Source organism: Python bivittatus, unplaced genomic scaffold, assembly GCF_059951505.1.
Source record: "Python bivittatus isolate LINGU-HERP-01145 unplaced genomic scaffold, Pbiv_v1 ctg000070_np1212, whole genome shotgun sequence".
Classification (NCBI taxonomy): Eukaryota; Metazoa; Chordata; class Lepidosauria; order Squamata; family Pythonidae; genus Python; species Python bivittatus.
The window spans coordinates 11,956,065-11,975,926 of NW_028277034.1; the positions used below are offsets into that span (position 1 = coordinate 11,956,065).

The window sequence follows — 19,862 nt, forward strand, 5'->3', positions numbered from 1 at the left end:
AAACTCCAGACAGCCATTAAATGTCAATAAAAAAGCCATATAAAACAGTGGTCTGGCATTTTGCAGCACAGATCTGGTAGCTCATTGCCTACATTTTTATTGTTCGATCACACTAAAGCTCCAAGCTAGTAGCAGAATTGTACTAAATTTGCTATTTAGTTTTTATTAGCTGTCTGTGCTTCAATGAACAATATTTAAATTTGCTGAAAGGACTAATGAAGCACAAATACTTCCACGGTGCTCAGGGCATAGGCATCTAGTACATACTGTAATGATGGGGAAAGGAAGAAAACATGCATTGCAATGTCACAAAGGAAACTGGCCATTTGTACTTGTACTCCACTGTTACATATACTACCCAAGTCATATGTTTTGGATCATGACAAGCTTTTAAACATTTCATCATTGCTTCCCCATGCCCTCTGGATGCCTATTATGTATGGTGGAGAACAACTGGTTGAACCAAAACTAAATATGTTAACTTTTATTAGTTCCTAGATATTTTCTTCTGAAAGGAGTCCGGTTTGTATGATTCAGTCCTTTCATTGGACTCAGGGACTTTTTCTTGTTGAGCCCCACATGTTCACTTACTTACTTTCTGTTTTAACTTCGCTAAACATTTTAAAACATTTCAGTAAAGCTCATAAGACTTGGCACCCTTTCCTTTTTGTACCTAGCCAGGGTGCGAATATGCCAAGTAGCATGTTTTTCTTTCATGTCGTCATGATATTGCCTTCATCTCATCTCCACTCATACCTGAGGCAATGTATAATATAGTTGTTAAAGTAGTGTTTTCATTTTAAAAAGACAAAAAGCCATGGGTGCAATCTGATGTCATAGTCAGGTGACCCTAGGAAGTAGGATCCTACCCAGACACCTACTGGCCAAATATAGAATGGTATGGGTATACCCCTGCTGTCTCTGGAATTGTCTTGCAGGCTTTTCTGCTTTGGACAGTGCGAAAGTACCCTGTTTTCCCATTTCTGCCAGATCACCAAGTCAATCCCAAGATCAGAATCAACCTGAACATTAGCTGATCAGCAGTAACAATGGGAGAGCTTCACAACAGAACTCTCATTGTGTATGTCAGATGTTGTTTGGGGTGCTTTTGGAAACAGATTCATCATCTTCTGGAATAACAAAAAAACTTTTCTAAAGAGCTTAACTATGTCAACAAGTAGGGGACAAAATTGCTTGGTCTAGAGATAGCACCAATACATTAATTGCCCACATAAGCTTTGCTTAAGAACTTGCAGAAATGAATACAACCATACAAGGAATGAAAAATGCCAAGGCAGGCAGTTATGGAAAAGGCAGAGGGACATGAAATCAGGTAGCTAATATAACGTAAAATTGATGGGAGGAGCAAGAGAGTTTAAGAAGATTTATATTTTCTTTATTGATTATAACAAGGTTTTTGTGTAGATCATGCCAGAGTGTGGAGTATATAATGATCATGATCATGCCAGAATATCATTTTTCTTTTGAGAAACCTTTACAATGAACTAGAAGCTAAGTAAGACTTGAGTTTGGAGAAACAGAGTGCTTAAAAATAGAAAAAAGAGTGAAACAATGTTGTATATTGTCACAATATCTGTGTAAATTTGTTTATGATTAGCAAGTAGAAACATGCCTAGGTAATGTGAGGAGAAGGTAGAGTAGAAGTCTGAGGGAAGTAGATGAAGGGAAAAACAGTGGAAAGGAACAGGACTTCCATCCACCTTCAGCAAAAATAGTGGATGCTGAGGATGAGTGAGATGGAAGACATCTTACCATAGAATCACCAGGAGCTGTGTCTATGACACTTAATTTACTAACTGTGATGCAGGCAGGAACAGCATATCCTGAACAGCATAATCAAGTAGCTGGCATTGAGTAAGGAACATCTGCACAGTGTATGGGCTAGACCCCAAAGTCCAGATGGGAGATTCCACAGAAGGTCGTGGAGAATAACAGGACTAAGATCCTGTGGGACTTCCAGATCCAGACAGACAGGCAGGTACTGGCCAATCAACCAGACATTATGGTAGTAGACAAGGACCAGAAGACAGTGGTAGTGATAGATGTAGCAATGCCAAGTGACAGCAACATCAGGAAGGAGCATGAGAAGCTGGAGAAGTACCAGGGCCTGAATGAGGAAATAGAGAGGATGTGGAAAGTAAAGGCCAAAGTGGTCCCAGTGGTGGTAGAAGCATTTGGGGCTGTGACTCCTACGCTGGGAGAGTGGCTCCAACAGATGCCAGGAACAACACCAGAGCTCTCTGTCCAGAAGAGTGCAGTGCTAGGAACCACTAAGATACTGCCCAGAACCCTCAAACTCCCAGGCCTCTGGTAGAGGACCCGAGATTGAGGAAGACACATACCACCCATAGGGGTGAGAGGGGAATTTTTTTTATATATTGTAACAATTTTTGTTACAAATGCTTTTCTGTTTTGGATTTCCTTTTCTCTTTAAAATATATAGTATACATTTCCCTTTTACTTTCTTACATAGGCACTTTGCATAGTTACAAAAGGCTAATAGAAGATGAACAAGCTAAGGCTGTTAGATCTGAGCTGTAAAAATCTAGAAGGACTGCTAGATAGTAGCTCAAAATGACAACCTTCCTGTTAAAGTTAAAGGCATATAGTGGCCAACTGGATTTTCATAAGTATTGGGTTTCTTTTTGCCATTTTGGTGCTTTATGACAATGTTGAATATGACAATCTCTGATATGTATGATTGAATTCAAGCCATTTTACATTTTGCTGTATCCATTTATTCCTAAAATAAATGAAAGGTGTGAAGAGCCAAATTCACACTGTAACTGAGTGTGTGTAATATAGTGGGAATGAAAAAAAACCCAAACTTTTCCCCCAAACTATAGCCCTGATCTGGAATATATATCCTGTACCTACTCTAGAATAAAAACAACATAAGCTAGAATTGCTACCTATTTTTAAATTAACATGTTCTTATGCCTTGGATTTGTTACTGACATTTTGCAAAGAATATAGGATATGTATCAGAAAAAAGAAAATGCATATTACACTGAAATATTTATATTTGGAATCTTGTCAAGCCATTTCTTTTTCTTCAATTTTTTAATGGACTTGTTCAAACGGATTTAGAATTATGAATTTTTGTAGAAGGCAATGAACATTTGAGTCATTCCTAATATAATGTACTAATATTCTGATTAAAATCATTCAATGCACATGATACCCAGTCTAAATAACACTGGTACCAGATGATACTCCGTTACAGGTAGTCCTTGGTTAACAAACACTTATTCAGCGACCATTTGAAGTAGTGGCGACATTGAATGAGTGGTACTTATGACTGATCCTAGAGGTGCCGGCCATCCCAGAACCCCCGCGGTCATGTGATCATGATCTGGGGCTTGGCAACTGGATCATACTTATGGCAGTTGCAGCATCCCATGGTCACACGATAGCCATTTGTGACCTTCCCTCCTGGTTTCCCACCAGCAAAGTCTTGGATTTGTATAACAGTATTAACTTTATTAATCACATTTAACTGCATATTTTCAGTCCCCAAAGTGAAACTCAATTTCCTGGAACTAGTTTTAAAAAATAACATTATAAATGTTCTTTTCTATACAAACTTTAGCATATAACCCCCAGTAATATTAAGAGCAAACACTCATCAAGAAAAACCACACACACACACACACACACACACACAATGACTTGTAAGATTGCAGGTTGAATTGTTAGCTGTTAATCTGCTACAAACATTTCAAATATCTCTCCAACTTGCTGATACCTTAATCTAAATTTGTATCTTTCAACTGTCTCATTGTACTTAAGAATGCCTCCTTGAACTTTGCCACTAATGCTTCATAATTAATTTTCTCTCCAGCAGGAGAAGTTTTTCAGATTCAGAATACCAGACCCTGCCACGTTCAGAAAATCTGTTATTTTCTGGATGTTTATTAGTCAACTGACTGCTTACACAAATACTGTATATGTAATTATTGCTTAAACCTTTTCTAGTTCTCAGCAGCTTTATGTAAGAGACACAGAGTATTACAGATTCAGTTTTATAAAATCATGTATTCACTCACCAACAGATTCATACTTGATACAATTTACCATTTATCTTTCCATGAAGATCAGCAGGATGCTTTAAATGTTAATAGTATTAATAGGTAATACTTTTACTATTTACAGCAGTTTATCTTTTTTTAAAAAAAATCAGTCATAGCCATTAGCTCATTGCCAGCTGTGTCCTAACACAACATCCCAAGTTCTTAAAGAAACAGTAACACATTTATTATATTTATTTACTCAAAAGATTTCTATACTGCTTCTCTTGGATAAACTCTAATTGGCATACAATTAATAAATCCATATATAATGAATCAATAATTAAGTAAGAACAAGAAACATTTGCCATTACAGTTAATAGAACAAAATCTCATTTTTATATGATAAAAACTATGAAAACAAAAAATTGATTTTTATAATGTAGGTTCCTAAGGCCACCTAACTCAACAACAGTGCTCGACAGAGTACAAATTAAAAACAGAATCAGAGTACATGAAACCAGTAAAAGTAAAAGATTTTCATAATGAGGGGAACAGACATATACCATAAACTAACCCAACATGGTTCAACCCAGATGGACATTCAAAACCTGAGGAAAAATCCAGGTCTTCAAGGTCTGTTTAAAGGATAGCAGAGTCAAGGATGTACAAATCCTAGATAACCTAGGCATAAATGGCTTTGTAGTTGACAACCTGGCCCTTGAATTGCATCTGAAAGCTCATTGGTAACTTGTGTAGTAAAAGTGTTACAGGGACATGTTTTGTTTCAAAAGCAATAATGAGAATGGTAAAAAAAATACAAAAGAAAAATCTAGCACATGGCTTTTTTGGGTTAGCTTTGATTCTGTGAATTGTGAATTGAAATGATGAAACCTTAAACTCAACTAACAAAGATATAATTGAGACCTGAAAATGTTGGTATGATTACACTATGATGAAAATTTTGCTTTTTTTAGTTTGGTGGCCACCAAGGAAACTGACAGTGCAAGATCTCGTAGTATGCCAATGTCTCCTTCGGATTTTTTAGATAAATTAATGGGAAGAATGTCTGGCTATGATGCAAGAATCAGACCAAACTTCAAAGGTAATTTAATCTTCTAGGTTATTTAATTCTAATGTTTTCATTTGTGCCAAAAGTTGCTTCTAAATTACTTTCTTAGAAAGTAAGTTTAGCTTAATAATTTATATTATGGCCTTGATTCTTCACATTTCAGTAAACAACTATTCTTACTGAAATTTGGGGAGACTTTGCAAAGGAGAAGCTTAACTGAACAGGAAGCATATTTTATTTTTTTTAAAGGAATACAGCAGATACTGAATGAGTACAATAAAAATATGCTGTTGAACATTTTTTTGAAAGGAGAGTTAATTTCATATTATCGCAGATATGTATAAAACTATAAACTAAACTATTTTTATCATCATTTTTGTTCATCAATAACACTAACCTGCTGGGGAAGGAATATGAATTCTGTTAATCCAGGAACAATATCATAACCAATTACGATGTAATCTGGGGCCCTTTGCAGGTATTAAAATCCTTCTATTTTTACAATTAAATTAACACCTTTTTTGTATATTAGTACTAGATAACACAACCAAAAATCTGGCTATGAATAGGTATATAATGAAAACAAATGCATTATACTGAAAGTAAAAAAGAAATTTAATTAATGCATTTATTCCTTTTACAGGCTCCAGGTGAATTTATTTTTTAATTTTTTCTTATGGATTTTTATTTTATTTTTATTTATTTATTGACAAACATCTTGTATTTCTAGAATTTCACATTCATTTTATTGTGAATTTATATTGCATTCATACCCATTATCATTATTGCTGTTGATTTTTATCCTTATTGTGCTGGGTTCTACTTTGGTTTATAAAACCCAGCACAATAAGGACAAAATTCTAGATAAATGGATAAAACTCTATGAATTTATCTTATTATTTTATGTTTTGACTGATTTATACACTACCCAGAAAACTGCATTACTGGTCAAAGCTGGAAGCATAATCCATCATGGAAGATAAAGACTGCACAGCACTTAAACCAAAAGAGGAAAACTATTCCTAAAACTGATGCTGGAATAAAAAATACAAGATTCCTCAGCAACTTTTATTCTGTAATCCCCGACAAAAATATAATTGTCAGAGTCTGCACACTCAATCCCAAAGTTCAGTAAATCCTCTGGAGTCCAAAGAGTTCCATTACAGATTTCTTTATTTAGGAGAAGCGCACAGCATCATAGTTTGTTGAGTCTGCCTCAACATAGCAAAGCCTTGTCTTTTTAAGCCCAACTTCCCCCCCTTCTAGGTTTCTATTCCCAGTTGCAGCTCTTCGCGCCTTCCACCAGTTCTCACACGTCCTGGCCTTGGATGTCTGGCTCAAGATAGAGATAACGGCACCTGGTCTCCTCCTTCCCCCCCTAATGGCAGGTCAAGCAAATGGTTAGAATAACATTCCCAGCATTACACTATTGATCTATGTTTAGCAATAAAAGCAAAAGTAGAATTAGTAATTAAAGCATATTAAAACAATTGAAGAATCTGGTTTGCGTAGATCCTGACATGTCGCCCTCCAACAGAACGAATGTTCCCACATTCGGAAGAAAATCTGAAAAAGGAAATAGAAATACAACAATGAACATCAAAATGGTTACTTAGGCTTGTCAGGGTACTTTGAGTGAAAACGATGAAGTAGTTTAGGTGCTTTAACATTAATACTGTCCACCCATTCGTGATGGGTTTTGGGAGAATGTTTCCATTGAATCAGGTACTGGAGTTTGCCTTTATGTTTTCTAGAGTCCAAAACGTCTTTTACTTCAAAGTGACTTTGTCCTTCAATCATGATAGGTGTTGGTGGAGATGGATCAGGATGCCATGTTTCAGAGGGTTTGAATGCTTTCAACAAATTTGCATGGAAAACAGGATGAATATTTCTATAATGTTCCCTTCCCCCCCCTAATGGCAGGTCAAGCAAACGGTTAGAATAACATTCCCAGCATTACACTATTGATCTATGTTTAGCAATAAAAGCAAAAGTAGAATTAGTAATTAAAGCATATTAAAACAATTGAAGAATCTGGTTTGCGTAGATCCTGACAATAATAGCTTTTACATTGTTCTAAGAATCGTTATGTTCCAAACTGATATCAATTAGAATGGTCAAATGTCCAAAAGCAGAATTGTTGGGACTAAGGCCTCAGCTGCAAAAGAATGGAAAGAAATCACGGTTTTTAAAATTAATTGTGATAGAAAGGGAAACTGACGATTTTCTCTAATCAGCAAAGGGCATAAATTATTTAATAATCTAGTCCCTGTGTATATAAGTTTGTTTATCATGCTAATTTTGGGGTTCCAATTTTTAACAGCCACATAGCAGGCAGTTAAATCATACTCCCATTTATGTTGGGAATTTAATATATATGTGTGGATGAGAATTGCTTCAGTTGTTTTGAATGTATAAGAGATGGAATACAAATAACATGAGTTTTTTCAGTATTTTTGGTTTCCTCCCACATACTTGCTTTTACTGGGCTGTCTTTAATGGATAAAGAAAAATGGAGAAAAAGAACTGCATAGTCCCAGGATGAAATGGAGAAATTATGTGGAGGTATTAAAGGAATGCTCCAAGCCTGTTGGGATCTCATAAAGACTTTGATAGAATCAAAATCAAATATGAGAAGATGGAAATAGTTTTAACTAAGACTATAAATTTGTGGGTAGGCTGATCTACTTCAGTGTGCTTTCATACCTATAAATTCTAAATTACAAAGCCAATATAGCTTTCCAAATACATTAGCAGGGAAATATAGGAAAACAATATTTTGAAATCTTCAAGCAGAAGAAAGCAAAAGTTAGAAATACCCTAGGGCAGTGTTGTCCAAACTTGGCCACTTTAAGATGAGTGGACTTCAACTCCCAGAATTCCCCAGCCAGCATGGGGAGTTGAAGTCCACTCATCTTAAAGTGGCCAAGTTTGGACAACACTGCCCTACAGTGACTGAATCTTTTGATTATGTATCTACAATGTAGAAAACACATAATTATTTGAGTTAAGCAGTGTGGTCTAGCATGTACAAAATGCTGCCAAAATGACTCTAAATTTCTTTAAACGAATCCTTATGATGATTAGATCTATGCAGTAAATAATTTTTCGCAATAGCCTTAGAGCAAAGGCTTAGAGCAGATTGAATTACACTGCTCCATCTGCAGACCAGCCCAGCAAATCATACAAATACTGTGGATACACAATACACAACAATGGGAGTACCCATGTGCTGCTATACTGACCCTCAGAGTATTAGATATAAGTTGGGACATGCATGAACCTCCACAATTACTTAAGATGAAAGATACTTCTAATATTGCTTTATCATTTCAGATCTGTATTATCTTCTTAACTACATTTATTTCCATACACTATCTCTGCCATGACTTAAGCTGTTCTTATTTATTTATCACTGTTTATCCCATCAGCACATAAACTTCCAGTTCAATCTAATGTAAAGCTATCCTGAACAGAAGATTATTTTGAGCAAATAATTTCCCCTCCTTTCTTTGTGTTTTAAAAAGATCTCAGAGAGGAGGATATTAATAGAAAGCTTAAGTCTTAGTGATTCATTTAGTGGTTGGATTCTGGAGCTTAGAATATACACAGTAAAGTCACCCTGACCTACTATATTATAGTGAGGAATGGGAGAGACATTTACCCATTAATGGATTTTGCAACATCAAAAGATGCAGGACATTGATTTATTTATTTTTTTTGGCTGAAATTTCAAAAACATGCATTTTAATTTGAAAATTCTCTGTCCTTATTCTTGTGGTACAGTTGGCCAATATTCCGAATGGTTATGAATTTTAATCTATAAAATTCTATTTAGATTAGCCAACTGCAAAGGGCAAGCTTCTTTTTGCATACTTGTGCTGGTTCGCAATCACCATAAAAGCTGATGTTGCCAAATATATTATCTTTGGGACTGTATAGCAAAACAGATTTTCAGAAGATAAAACAAGGAAGTTTTCCTGCTTTACAAATTTAGAAATAAATATATATTATACATAAAAGATACCTGTTGCATGGTTCCCAAGTACTGCAGAAAATCAGTGAGATTTGGATTTCATCACTCTAAATCACTGAAGATTATCAAGAACTTAGAAGCTTTGTAAATTCTTCACAGATTCTGAAATGCAGAGTGGCAAAAATTTTAAAAATCCCCTAACTTTCCATGTAAGAAAACACCAGAGTGAACAGAGAAAAAGAAAAGTTTATGTTTGTGAGTAATAACCATGGCTTCTAAACACAAAGAGGATTTTTCCTGTGTTTCTAGTTGTGAATTAAATAAAATAATGGCATGCTTCATCCCTTCTTCTTTTCTCCGTGCTAGTTCTTTTTATTTGTTTCGCACCATCACTGCTAAGGATGTGTTCTGAAGGTTTGGGATTTTTGTTATTTTTAGAAGTAGTGGATGTGTGCGTGTAACTTTGGATCAGAGTCCAATGGAGTTGGGCAGCTAATACATTTACAACAACAGCAGCAACAACAACAATTTACAGGCATATACTGCAAATTAAGTAACGTACAGAATATATCATGCTCCAGTATATATTGTGGATTCATGTACCAATATCATGGTGCTGTAGTTCCAATAAATCAAAAACAAAAATACTTTGAAAACATTTCAAACTGTTTTTGATTCTTCTGCAAATTAAAAATCACTTTTTTTAAAAATTGGCTAGAGAAAATTATTTTATCTTTTTTACATATACACAGAGACACAAACAGCAGGGGAGGAAGAGTAATGTTGTGAAATAGAAACTGTAGATGTAGGTCTTGTATTAAATCTTCTTACACCTATTTATCTAAATTCTCCTAATTCTGCATCTCCAGAAAATTGGCAAACAAGCCAGTTAATTGTATTTAATTCTACTTCCAATTCATTCATTCATTCATTCATTCATTCATTCATCCATCCATCCATCCATCCATTCATTCATTTCTATAGCACATTTTGACAGAAAATGTGGGGGGATAAATGTCCCTCCTTTTTTTACCTGTCTATGCCTTTGAGTCAGTTTGAACTCCTGGCGACTGCCTGGACACGTCCCTGCAGTTTTCCTGGCAGGAGTTTGGAAGTGGTTTGCCATTGCCTGGTTCCTGGGGCTGAGAGAGAATAACTGGCCCAAGGTCACCCAACTGGCTTTGAATCTAAGGCAGGACTAGAACTTCCGGTCTTCTGGTTTCTAGCCTGATGCCTCAACCACTACACCAAACTGGTTCTCAAAAATATCTCCTCTAGTCCTGCAAATTTTCAAATTAGATTGATTTTGTGAAATAAATAAAAACAAATGAAAATTATGGTCATTTCTTTTTTTCCCAGTGGTAGGTAGTGGTATTTCACAAGTACTTTGGTACCAGTCAGTCAGAAAGCAGAAAACAAAATAAGCAAAATGTTATAGTTACAGTATATATCCACAGTGTTATATATCTGTAATAGAAAACAATGTTGTGGGAATTATCTATATTCAACTAATTTAATTAACTCTATTGTTTAATTTTAAGTTTAATCAAAATTAAAAAGGAAATAACCATGCTGCAAAATAAAACATCAGCCTTCAGAATTTTTTTTTTTTTAATTTACTTAGGCCCAATCGCCATTAGATTTTAAAAAGAAGAAGACTGGCTCCAGCATTTTTTATTAGTATGTACCACTTATCTCCACAAAAATGGAAAAAAAGCTGTAGGTTGATAGCGGGTATCCTGTAAGGATGGGGAAAGTGGCAGAGAGCAAGCCCGCCAAGTTTCTTTCTAGTGAAGTAGTGTTTTGTGACTGGCCATATTGATTGGGCAATTATTTTGCCAGTGGGATATGCTCATGCACACATAAAACATGGAATGAATATTAAGAAGGGCAACAAATGATGAGATGATCATCTTCATTTCTCTAAGAACAGTGTTGTCCAAACTTCGCCACTTTAAGATGAGTGGACTGCAACTCCCAGAATTCCCCAGCCAGCATGGGTAAATGCTGCTCTAAGAAATATTGAAGCATTTGGGAAGATTTAGACATCAGAAGAGAATAATGGATTTAACTACAAGAAGGAATGTTTCAACTGAATCTTAAATAACAGTTTAACACTAAAACAATTCCCCTAAAAGTGGTAAATTCTCTTTCACTGGTATTTTCAAGTCATTTGTTGGGAATATTTTAATTTTTATTTGTGCACTGAACAAACTATGATATAATCAGCTTTTAAATAGAAGAATTGTTACCTCTCTAAATGTTTGCTGTTACAGAACAACTTCTGTGGATCATGATACCAACATGAAATTCCCTCATAGCTTGTCAGAATTATTCAATATGATTAGATTAATTAAAGAAATAGCTTTGTTGAAATAATGTCACTTTTAGTTATTGTGCTGTAAGATTGCATTGTCCATTGTATCTCTGAAAATGACAATCCACTATTCAACATTGTGTGTTGCACAAAATTATCTTTTCTGAAAGCATCCGGATATTTGAATTAGCTTTCATGAATTCTTTATTGTTTAGAAACAATACTTCTAGCAACTTGGACAATTGCTAACAGAAGTCATGAATTATCAGCATCAATGGTAGATGCATCAGCAAGCCAGTATAATATTCAATATTCAAACAACATCACTGTTCCTCAGAATACTTTTCTTTTCCATTGAAATTTAACCTGTTAATATATTTTGAAAATAGTACAAACTTTAATTTCATGTAGACATTAATTTCTTCATCCCTTAATGTTTTGTAGGGCCTCCAGTAAATGTTACGTGCAACATCTTCATTAACAGTTTTGGATCCATTGCAGAAACAACAATGGTAAGATGCTCTTTATTGAAAACATTTAAAATTCAACATATCTGAGCTGCAGCTGTACATAACTGACTTGAAAATAAGTCCTATCCATGACTTAATATGTGTAAGAATAAATGGCAGAGCAACTAAAGATACTATGCATTTATTGCAGAGTAACTATGCATTATTCTGTGTGGTTCAAATGCTCCTTAATAAATATACATTTCCATTCAGTTCTTCAAAAAGAAAAATTATCTTTTTCCCTCAAATCATCCTTTCCTCAATCCTTTTCACATTGCACAACAGTACCAACTGATTGGTCATATACAAAGCACCAAGTTTATTTTCAATTTTTTTTAATCTCATCATCAATCATTTCTAGAAACGTATCACTTTTTGTACAACACTAAAACAAAATTGCACCTTCTCCTCTGTAGCTGTCTTCTGTTGTTAAACCTGAACATATTTATGTATTCATTCATTCTATTTGTACACTATTTCCTATTATTGTTGATCTAACCTTGATATCTTCAATTCTGTCTGTCTATTCCATGTCTGATTCTATTGTGTGTGTGTGTGTAACACTTCCCTCCAAGTTCTGAAATAGTCCCATGGTTTAAAATGAATAAGTGTAGCAGTTATTCTGAATGTTTAAAATAATAGATTTCTGATTGTAGGCCGTGTTCTACTATCTTCCTCCATCTTTTCCTTGGGCCTCTTACTGTCCCTTTCCTTAAGCTTTATTTATTCAAGATTATTAGCTCACCTGACCAGAATCTCCTGCTTTAATCGATCAATCAATCAATCAGTCAATCAATCAATCTTTAATAAAGATTCTTCTGTGTTTATTTATTGTTTGCTATCATGTTCATATTCTTTCTCAGTCTCTCTGTTCCTTCATAGATATCCCTGGTTTTTTAGATTAGAATTAGCATTAATTATTCTAATAAGGATTATTGACAATTCAAAACAAAAGTGTAGCTTGCTACCTGTGTTGCTAGAATATACAGTAGAAGGTATGGGGGATAGCAGAGTGCCCATAGATGCTTCCCTGTGTCAATATTTAATGATTCTTTAATTTTTAAAAAATAGAAGGCTGGCATATTACAAAGCAAAGCATCAGTGTCTACACAGTCTTTAGTATGATCTTAATTTCCAAGAATCTCTCTGGACCCCACTGTAGGTGGCTATAGTTTTGTTTTGCATCTAGAAATATGCCCACTTGTCAGGGGGAAAAATACAAAGATAAATTGGACATGATAGGGAGCATCGTGTGGGACTAGAGAAGGGTAACACATCACCCTCACCAAACTATGAATGGGAAAACCTGGCTTATTGCAGCTAACTTGAGAACGTGCCCATGACATGGTCTCAGAATTCCACCTTTAATTCTATCCTGTACCCACTTATCTGGTAGTTAAGCCCATACATACACTGGACTGAATTCTTAAATACAATAAACAGAGTGGACTTTTTAATAATACAGTACTGTTATTTTATTTATTTTTGTAAAAAGGCAAAGTTGGTATATGCCTTTTTGTGAATGTTTAAAAACTTAACGATATGCACATGTTTGGAGCAGACACAGGGCTGGCATCATTTTTCTTGATTAATGAATTGTGCCATAAGACTTTGTACAGCAAATATAAACAGGCTTTAAAACATGCAGGTTTTCCTAGACCGGAGTATGAGCAATACTAAAGTGTTTTGTTGTTGTTTTTTCTTTCCTGTTCTAAAATTTCCAGTTACTTGTTTGCATCAGAAAAACTGGCAATGCTAAATTACCCTGGAAAAGGTTGTATTGCTATTATCATTCAAAATGTTTTAAAAAAGGAACTTTAGTATTGATATCATCTGAAACTATTGTAGTTCAGACTGAAAAAGTAGGCCCCTCTAGTTTCAGATCATATCAGAACTAAAGTTCCTTTTTTATAAATTCTGAATGATAATAGCAATGCAAAGCAATATAATAGTCAAAGATTGTGTTACTAATATGTTCAGTCTTTGTACAATACAACTTCTGCATGAATCTCTTTAAAAATAAACCCATATGTAGTAGGACTTATTTATTCCTGTATTGATTATTGACAGTATAAATGTGGAAAACACCATATCTGAGGATAACCCTGCAGAGTTTGCATTAAGTTCCATGTGTAAGAACCAACTCAAGGCCTTTGCAAACATTTTAACTGAAAACTAATTTGGAATTCTGTTTGAATTTAGAATTTCCACTTAGCATAGTTTTCCCATTCAGTCCAGTGGAAAGAGCAATTTTCAGTCTGCATTCTCTTGTCTAGAATGAACCTTAGTGAACTGAACTGAGGTAATTTTTTTTTCAACAAGGTTCAGTGAGAGTCATACTCAGAATACTATTACATAGATAAAGAGAAGGGAAGCTGCAAGGACTCATAAAGAATATTTTAAATATAGTAACTTGGAAAAAAATGTCTTTTCCATATGGGAAAGGAATTCCTTTAGAAATAGTCAAAATTGTCCATGCAGAGTGGGAGTAGATAGAGTGATAAACTGGCAGGAAATAATCCTTGTGCTTGTTTAAGAAAGTGATGAATGCAAAGACAGCTTTCTTTTAAAAATCTGGTTAGATGTGTAGCACTACGTATATTATCTCAGTCACTACATGATTGCTCAGATTGGTAAGGAATAATAATAATAATAATAATAATAATTATTATTATTATTATTATTATTATTATTATTAAACTTGAATGTCACCCAACTCTCAGTGACTCTGGGTGATTCATAACAATCAAATAAATTACAATAAAATCAATAAAAGATAAAAGATGACAAGTGCAACAGACCAAATGGAATGAAGTGAGGGGTTCACTTTTCTTCGCCAAAGAAAAGGGTAAAGATCCAGGTCTTCATGGCTCTTCTAAAGAACAGCAGAACAGGGCCATTTGGATCTCAGGGGGAACCTTGTTCCATGTGCTGCTTCAGAGAAGGTCACTTCCAAGGTATCAATAGAAGACATTGTTTAATCGAAGGAACCCAAAGAGTACCAACCCTATGGGATTGAATCAGCTGAGCAGATGTTATGGGAGGCAGGCAGTCCCTTAACTAATGAGGTCCTATGTTATGTATGGCTTTGTGGGTAACAACCAGCACCTTGAATCACACCCAGAAGTGAACTGTCAACCAGTGTAGCTTGCAAAGCAGAGATGTCACATGAGCATACCAAAGCATGCTCCTTCTCCTTCTCCTTCTCCTTCTCCTTCTCCTTCTCCTTCTCCTTCTCCTTCTCCTTCTCCTTCTCCTTCTCCTTCTCCTTCTCCTTCTCCTTCTCCTTCTCCTATTACTGCCTGAGCTGCCACATACTGGGCAAGTAGAAGTTTTTGAGTAGTCTTCAAGGGCAGTCCCATGTAGAGTGTGCTGCAGTAGTCGAGCCATGAGGTGACAAGAGCATGAGTGGCAGTTGGAAGGGTCTCCTGATCTAGGAAAGGGCACAATTGGTGCACCAGATGGAGTTGTATGAAGGCATTTCTGGCCACAGGACAAAAGTATAAAAAAAGTATAGTCAGATGAGATGGACTCAAGTGATGATGCACAGAATTTAAGAGAAGAGCAGTGAAAAGCCTTAAAGAAACATTAGGCTGCCATATCTAGGCTGCAAAAATCTGGAAAACCACCGGATGGCAGCAAAGAAATATTGAAAACTGTATCAAATATTATGGTCTTAGAAAAGATATCTATTGATATTCTGGTGTTTGGTAATAAAATCAAAATGTTTGAACATTTTATATATGTAGTTTTAATACATAATTTAATATCCTGTTAGAAGATAAAAAATATCACTAATAACATTTTGGTACTGTGGAAAAGAACTATGCATTAGAGAATATGTTCCTCTATCTACCCAATACTGTTATATTCAGTATATAATAGCAAAGAACAATTTAATGTACTGCACACAGTTAAGCAAAAGTGCTAAAACTTCCATATCCAGTACTCAGCCTCCTTGCTTCCTTTGTTTTCCTTTTATAGGCAATTCTGCAAAGGATACAAATGGATTATTTATAATTTAGGAGTATTAACTTTCCCTTCTTATGTAATTAAATGCAGTACGCTTTCAGATCATTCAGACTATTTTAAATGAAAAGCAACATTTTTGTTCCATTATTTTCAAAGACCATTATATATATCATTATTTTTTCTGCCAGCTATATGAGTTTTACCAATGACACAGGGGGACTAAACATTCTCCCACCCTGAGGCTATTCTAACTGTATCTAAAAAAAAAAAAAAGAGTCTTAAATTCATGAAAAGCAGAACTTCATCATTATTATTATCTCCAACTACTGTTGTTGGACAGTGGGCATCAGCAAAGTTACCAAATGGCTGTTGTATGTATTACACATATTCTTCAGGTCCTATTTTACTTAGCTTCAACCTGAAATTGAAACTGCACTTTTCCCTTAGGGTTCTACTAGCCTGAACAATTTACATATGTAACATTACTTAAATACTTGTTATTCTTATTTCTTTTTTTCTATGTACATCCTCAAGTTTCAGATAGGCAGAATGTAAATGTTTTAAACGAATAAAGCATACTACTAAAGTCTGATGTTCCATACGTATGAAGAATCCTCCAGATATAAAATAAACGTCTCCTATCTCATCCACCACTTAGCCACTTTTGACTGATTCCAAAAGCTAAGCAGGATCAGACCTGATTAGTACTTAGGTAGGACATCATGAAGAAATCCCAGGGCTCTAACTGAACTGGGATGAAAAACATTTCCCAGAAGAATGCAGTGAGAAACCACTCCTATATTGTTTCTTGTTTCCAAACCTGTCTGAACATGTCCATGCAGTTACTAGAAATTGTGCTCAACTTCCCTGCCCCTGCCTTTTCAGGCAACTCTGTCTCATGTGGTTATGAATTCACTATGTTTTTTACCATAATGACCAGTTCTACCAAATTCAGTCTTAATGAAGTTAATTTAAAAAAAATTGAGATCAGTATGCATTCACCCAATTCTGAATAACTAATAAAATTGGAAATCCAGGGGGTGTTGGTAATTGTGCTTAGGTAGCTAAAATTACTGTTTTGAAAGAAAAATCAAAGCCCCAGGGAAATCTGTGATAACTGTGAGACAAAAGTGGGAAGAGAAAATGGGGGAGAGGAGCAGAAAAGATTCATTGAAGAGTCAGTTCAGCAGCAAAATCTATTGTATAAGGCATGGGAATCCATTTCTGAAAATGAAACAAGGCAAGAACTGTTTACTTTGTGACTTTGAGCAAATTAATATAGTTATTATGAATTACTCTATGTTATCCAATGCTATCCTGCCAGCTTTTGCCATGCTCATTAGGAATTTCTGGAAATGAAAAATATTCTTCAGAGAGATTTTGTTCTCAAGTGAGCACAGAAACAATTTTATTATAGAAATGAATACAAAAAGCGACCAATTATCTTCTGTCCCATAATGCTGAATGGCTTAAAGGTACATACATAATTTTGGATAGGTCACTGAACATATATTCTATCTCAAAGAACAGCAGGGGAGGTCATATCTAAACTCTTAAATGTTCAACTGTCAATGAACATTATCAGAGACTTTATTTCAGAAAGTGCCAAAATTGCCAGAAGGATTTTAATTCTGCCTTCATGACTCACTCAGTAGTTTCTATGGTTGGAGAGGCTGTCAGAATTTATCAGGTGAATGATCTCTCTAATATAGAAGAAAAAATTGAGGGCTGGGGAAGAAAGGACTTTTGTTTTTTTAAGTCTTAAAATATATTTTTTAAATGGAATGTCTAAAATATAGCTACTGCATTAGCACCTGCTTTAAGACATATTCCTCTATTTTTTTTAAACAGGAAAACCACGGATAATAGTAATAGCTTCATATACTACCTTGAGACAAACATGCTGTTCTTGTGCTTCACCATCATAAGGCAGCTCCTTAGTATTTCATCTATCTTCATAACTATTGCAATATGAACTTACAAATATATGTACATGCATATGCTCAATCCCTTTCTCCAATATATATGTGTGAGAGTTTATATGTCTGTCTGTCTGTCTATCTATCTGTCATATATAATGGATTCAACTTTTCCACAAATACTTAAAGTACCCCTATATACTTATAAAGTACCCCTATATCCCATATATATTCACAGATAAGCCCATCTGCTGATAAGCTGAGCCTTGAATTTTTAACCAAAATACCATGAAACTGTGCCACCCACATATAAGTCAATTGTAAAAATTAAAACATACGGACATTTTGAGGGTCAGCTTATCGGCAGGTGGTCCATTTTTCATCATATTTTGGTTAAAAATTTGAGGCTCAGCTTATCTGCAGATGAGAGCTGGATTTACCTGTCTTCCTCTGTAGCACATGTTGCTTCTGAGTTTTATTCTGCTATGTTTTATCTTGCCAACTTCTGGAGCCCACTCTGACCTAATGGCTAAAAAAATGTGATTATAGTTCTGCCATTTTGAGCAGGAACTACCAAAGAGCAACGTTAGACCTAAACTAGGCTTAAAGCAACTTTAAAAGCAGAGACATTCTCTCTCCAACCCTCAAGAAATGAAAAAAAACAAAAATCTTAGCCTTTGCGTTTCCATCACAATTCTGTCCACTGCACTCTTCAGCTCTTCCCAAATCTCAGAAGCAGAGTCTGCTACCAAAATGTTGCCCACCCATAGCAAAAACCAAAAGGTTGAAAACATTTGTGGACAAGAAACACTTACATAGCCTTTACAAAAAGTAAAAGTAAAGTCCGTGTAGAGTCAAACTCAGCTCCTGATGACCAGATGGACATATTCATGTTGTTTTCTGGTCAACAGGATGAAGTGCCTTTCATATTATTTTCCTCTGGGATTCTGTTTTTTCTTCTTCAATTCCCAGTCTAATCCACAGCCTGAGATTTCCTGGTGGTCTCCATTCCAAGTACTGCAGGGGTCTGATCCTGTTTAGCTTTTTTTCCAGAGCAGCCAAGTTCAGTTGCCACCTTAACAACAAAGGTAGAAATGATCTCCGCCCATCAAGAAAAATGAATAACCATGGCCACAAAACTAGACCCCTGCTATATGTTCTGGCTGTGTGATCTCCTATTTTGTACAGGGTCATCATCTACAAACAACTGTTTAAGCTCCAAAGTTGGAAGCAGAGAAAGTCAGCTTCTTCTAACTAGACTATTTTCTGCACAGGACCAATACTAGCTGCCCAGGAGGAAGAAGCTGACTGATGCTATTTTATCCTTTATGTTGATTGATTATGTACCATCATGTTGGTGCTACACTTAGTGACCACACAGATTTCATCCATGATTGATTATATTAAGGCATAATAATTAAAAAAAGGTTATGAATTATTACTAACTATAATAATTAAAAATAAGGAAACACAGTTGAAAAGGTTTTGCAAATGGACAACCAATTATACATGCAAGATTTAAAATAGCCTAGACTGCTTAATTTGGAAAAGAAAGTTACTGGTTCATTTCATTTTAACCAGTTTTATTTCCAAGCAGCTTCCCCCACTGCACGCACTCAGTGCCCACATTTTGAGGTAGGTTATGATTCTAAGTGGCTTAAGGTGGCAGATTTCCTAAATCAGTCAGCTGTAGCTTCCTCCTCCTCTTCACCCTCTTCCCTCTCCTGCCTTGACACGACATTCAGAAAAAATGGAAATAGTTCATAGCGGTTGTAATTTGAACCTGGGGCTCTGCACTCCTAATTACTTATTAGACCACTGGAAATCAGATCCATTATTTCCCCTCTTGAAGAAATCCTAGCAAATATCCAGGTATCAAAGCATATTTTTCTCACCTGTCCCAAACTTATTTCCAAAGTCTTATTAAGAACTTCATACACACACAGATATACACACGCTATAAAAAGAGAATGGGCTTGTAATGCAACTAAAAGGAGGCTTGCTTGTTTGTAGCTTTGCGTGTTGCATGAACCCAGCAAAATCGGCTTATTTTAGTAAAAGACGGT

General features: G+C 35.3%; 1 protein-coding gene and 1 long non-coding RNA gene across 5 annotated transcripts in view; one reads left to right on the forward strand and one right to left on the reverse strand.

The window, feature by feature from the left end:
* Positions 1–19,862, forward strand: part of GLRA3 (glycine receptor alpha 3) — a 56,814-nt gene that overhangs the window by 11,651 nt on the left and 25,301 nt on the right. The window contains exons 2-3 of the mRNA XM_088132118.1: positions 5,009–5,136; positions 11,841–11,908. Coding sequence (XP_087988244.1) covers positions 5,009–5,136; positions 11,841–11,908 — 196 coding nt within the window. The remainder of the gene's footprint in view (positions 1–5,008; positions 5,137–11,840; positions 11,909–19,862) is intronic.
* The window catches only part of LOC148216844 (uncharacterized), an 89,196-nt gene continuing 74,460 nt past the window's right edge, over positions 5,127–19,862 (reverse strand). For all 4 annotated transcript variants that reach the window (XR_015794409.1, XR_015794411.1, XR_015794412.1 and 1 more), the window contains 2 exons: positions 9,131–9,241; positions 5,127–6,669 (listed from right to left, as the gene is read on the reverse strand). This is a non-coding gene — a long non-coding RNA (uncharacterized LOC148216844). The remainder of the gene's footprint in view (positions 6,670–9,130; positions 9,242–19,862) is intronic.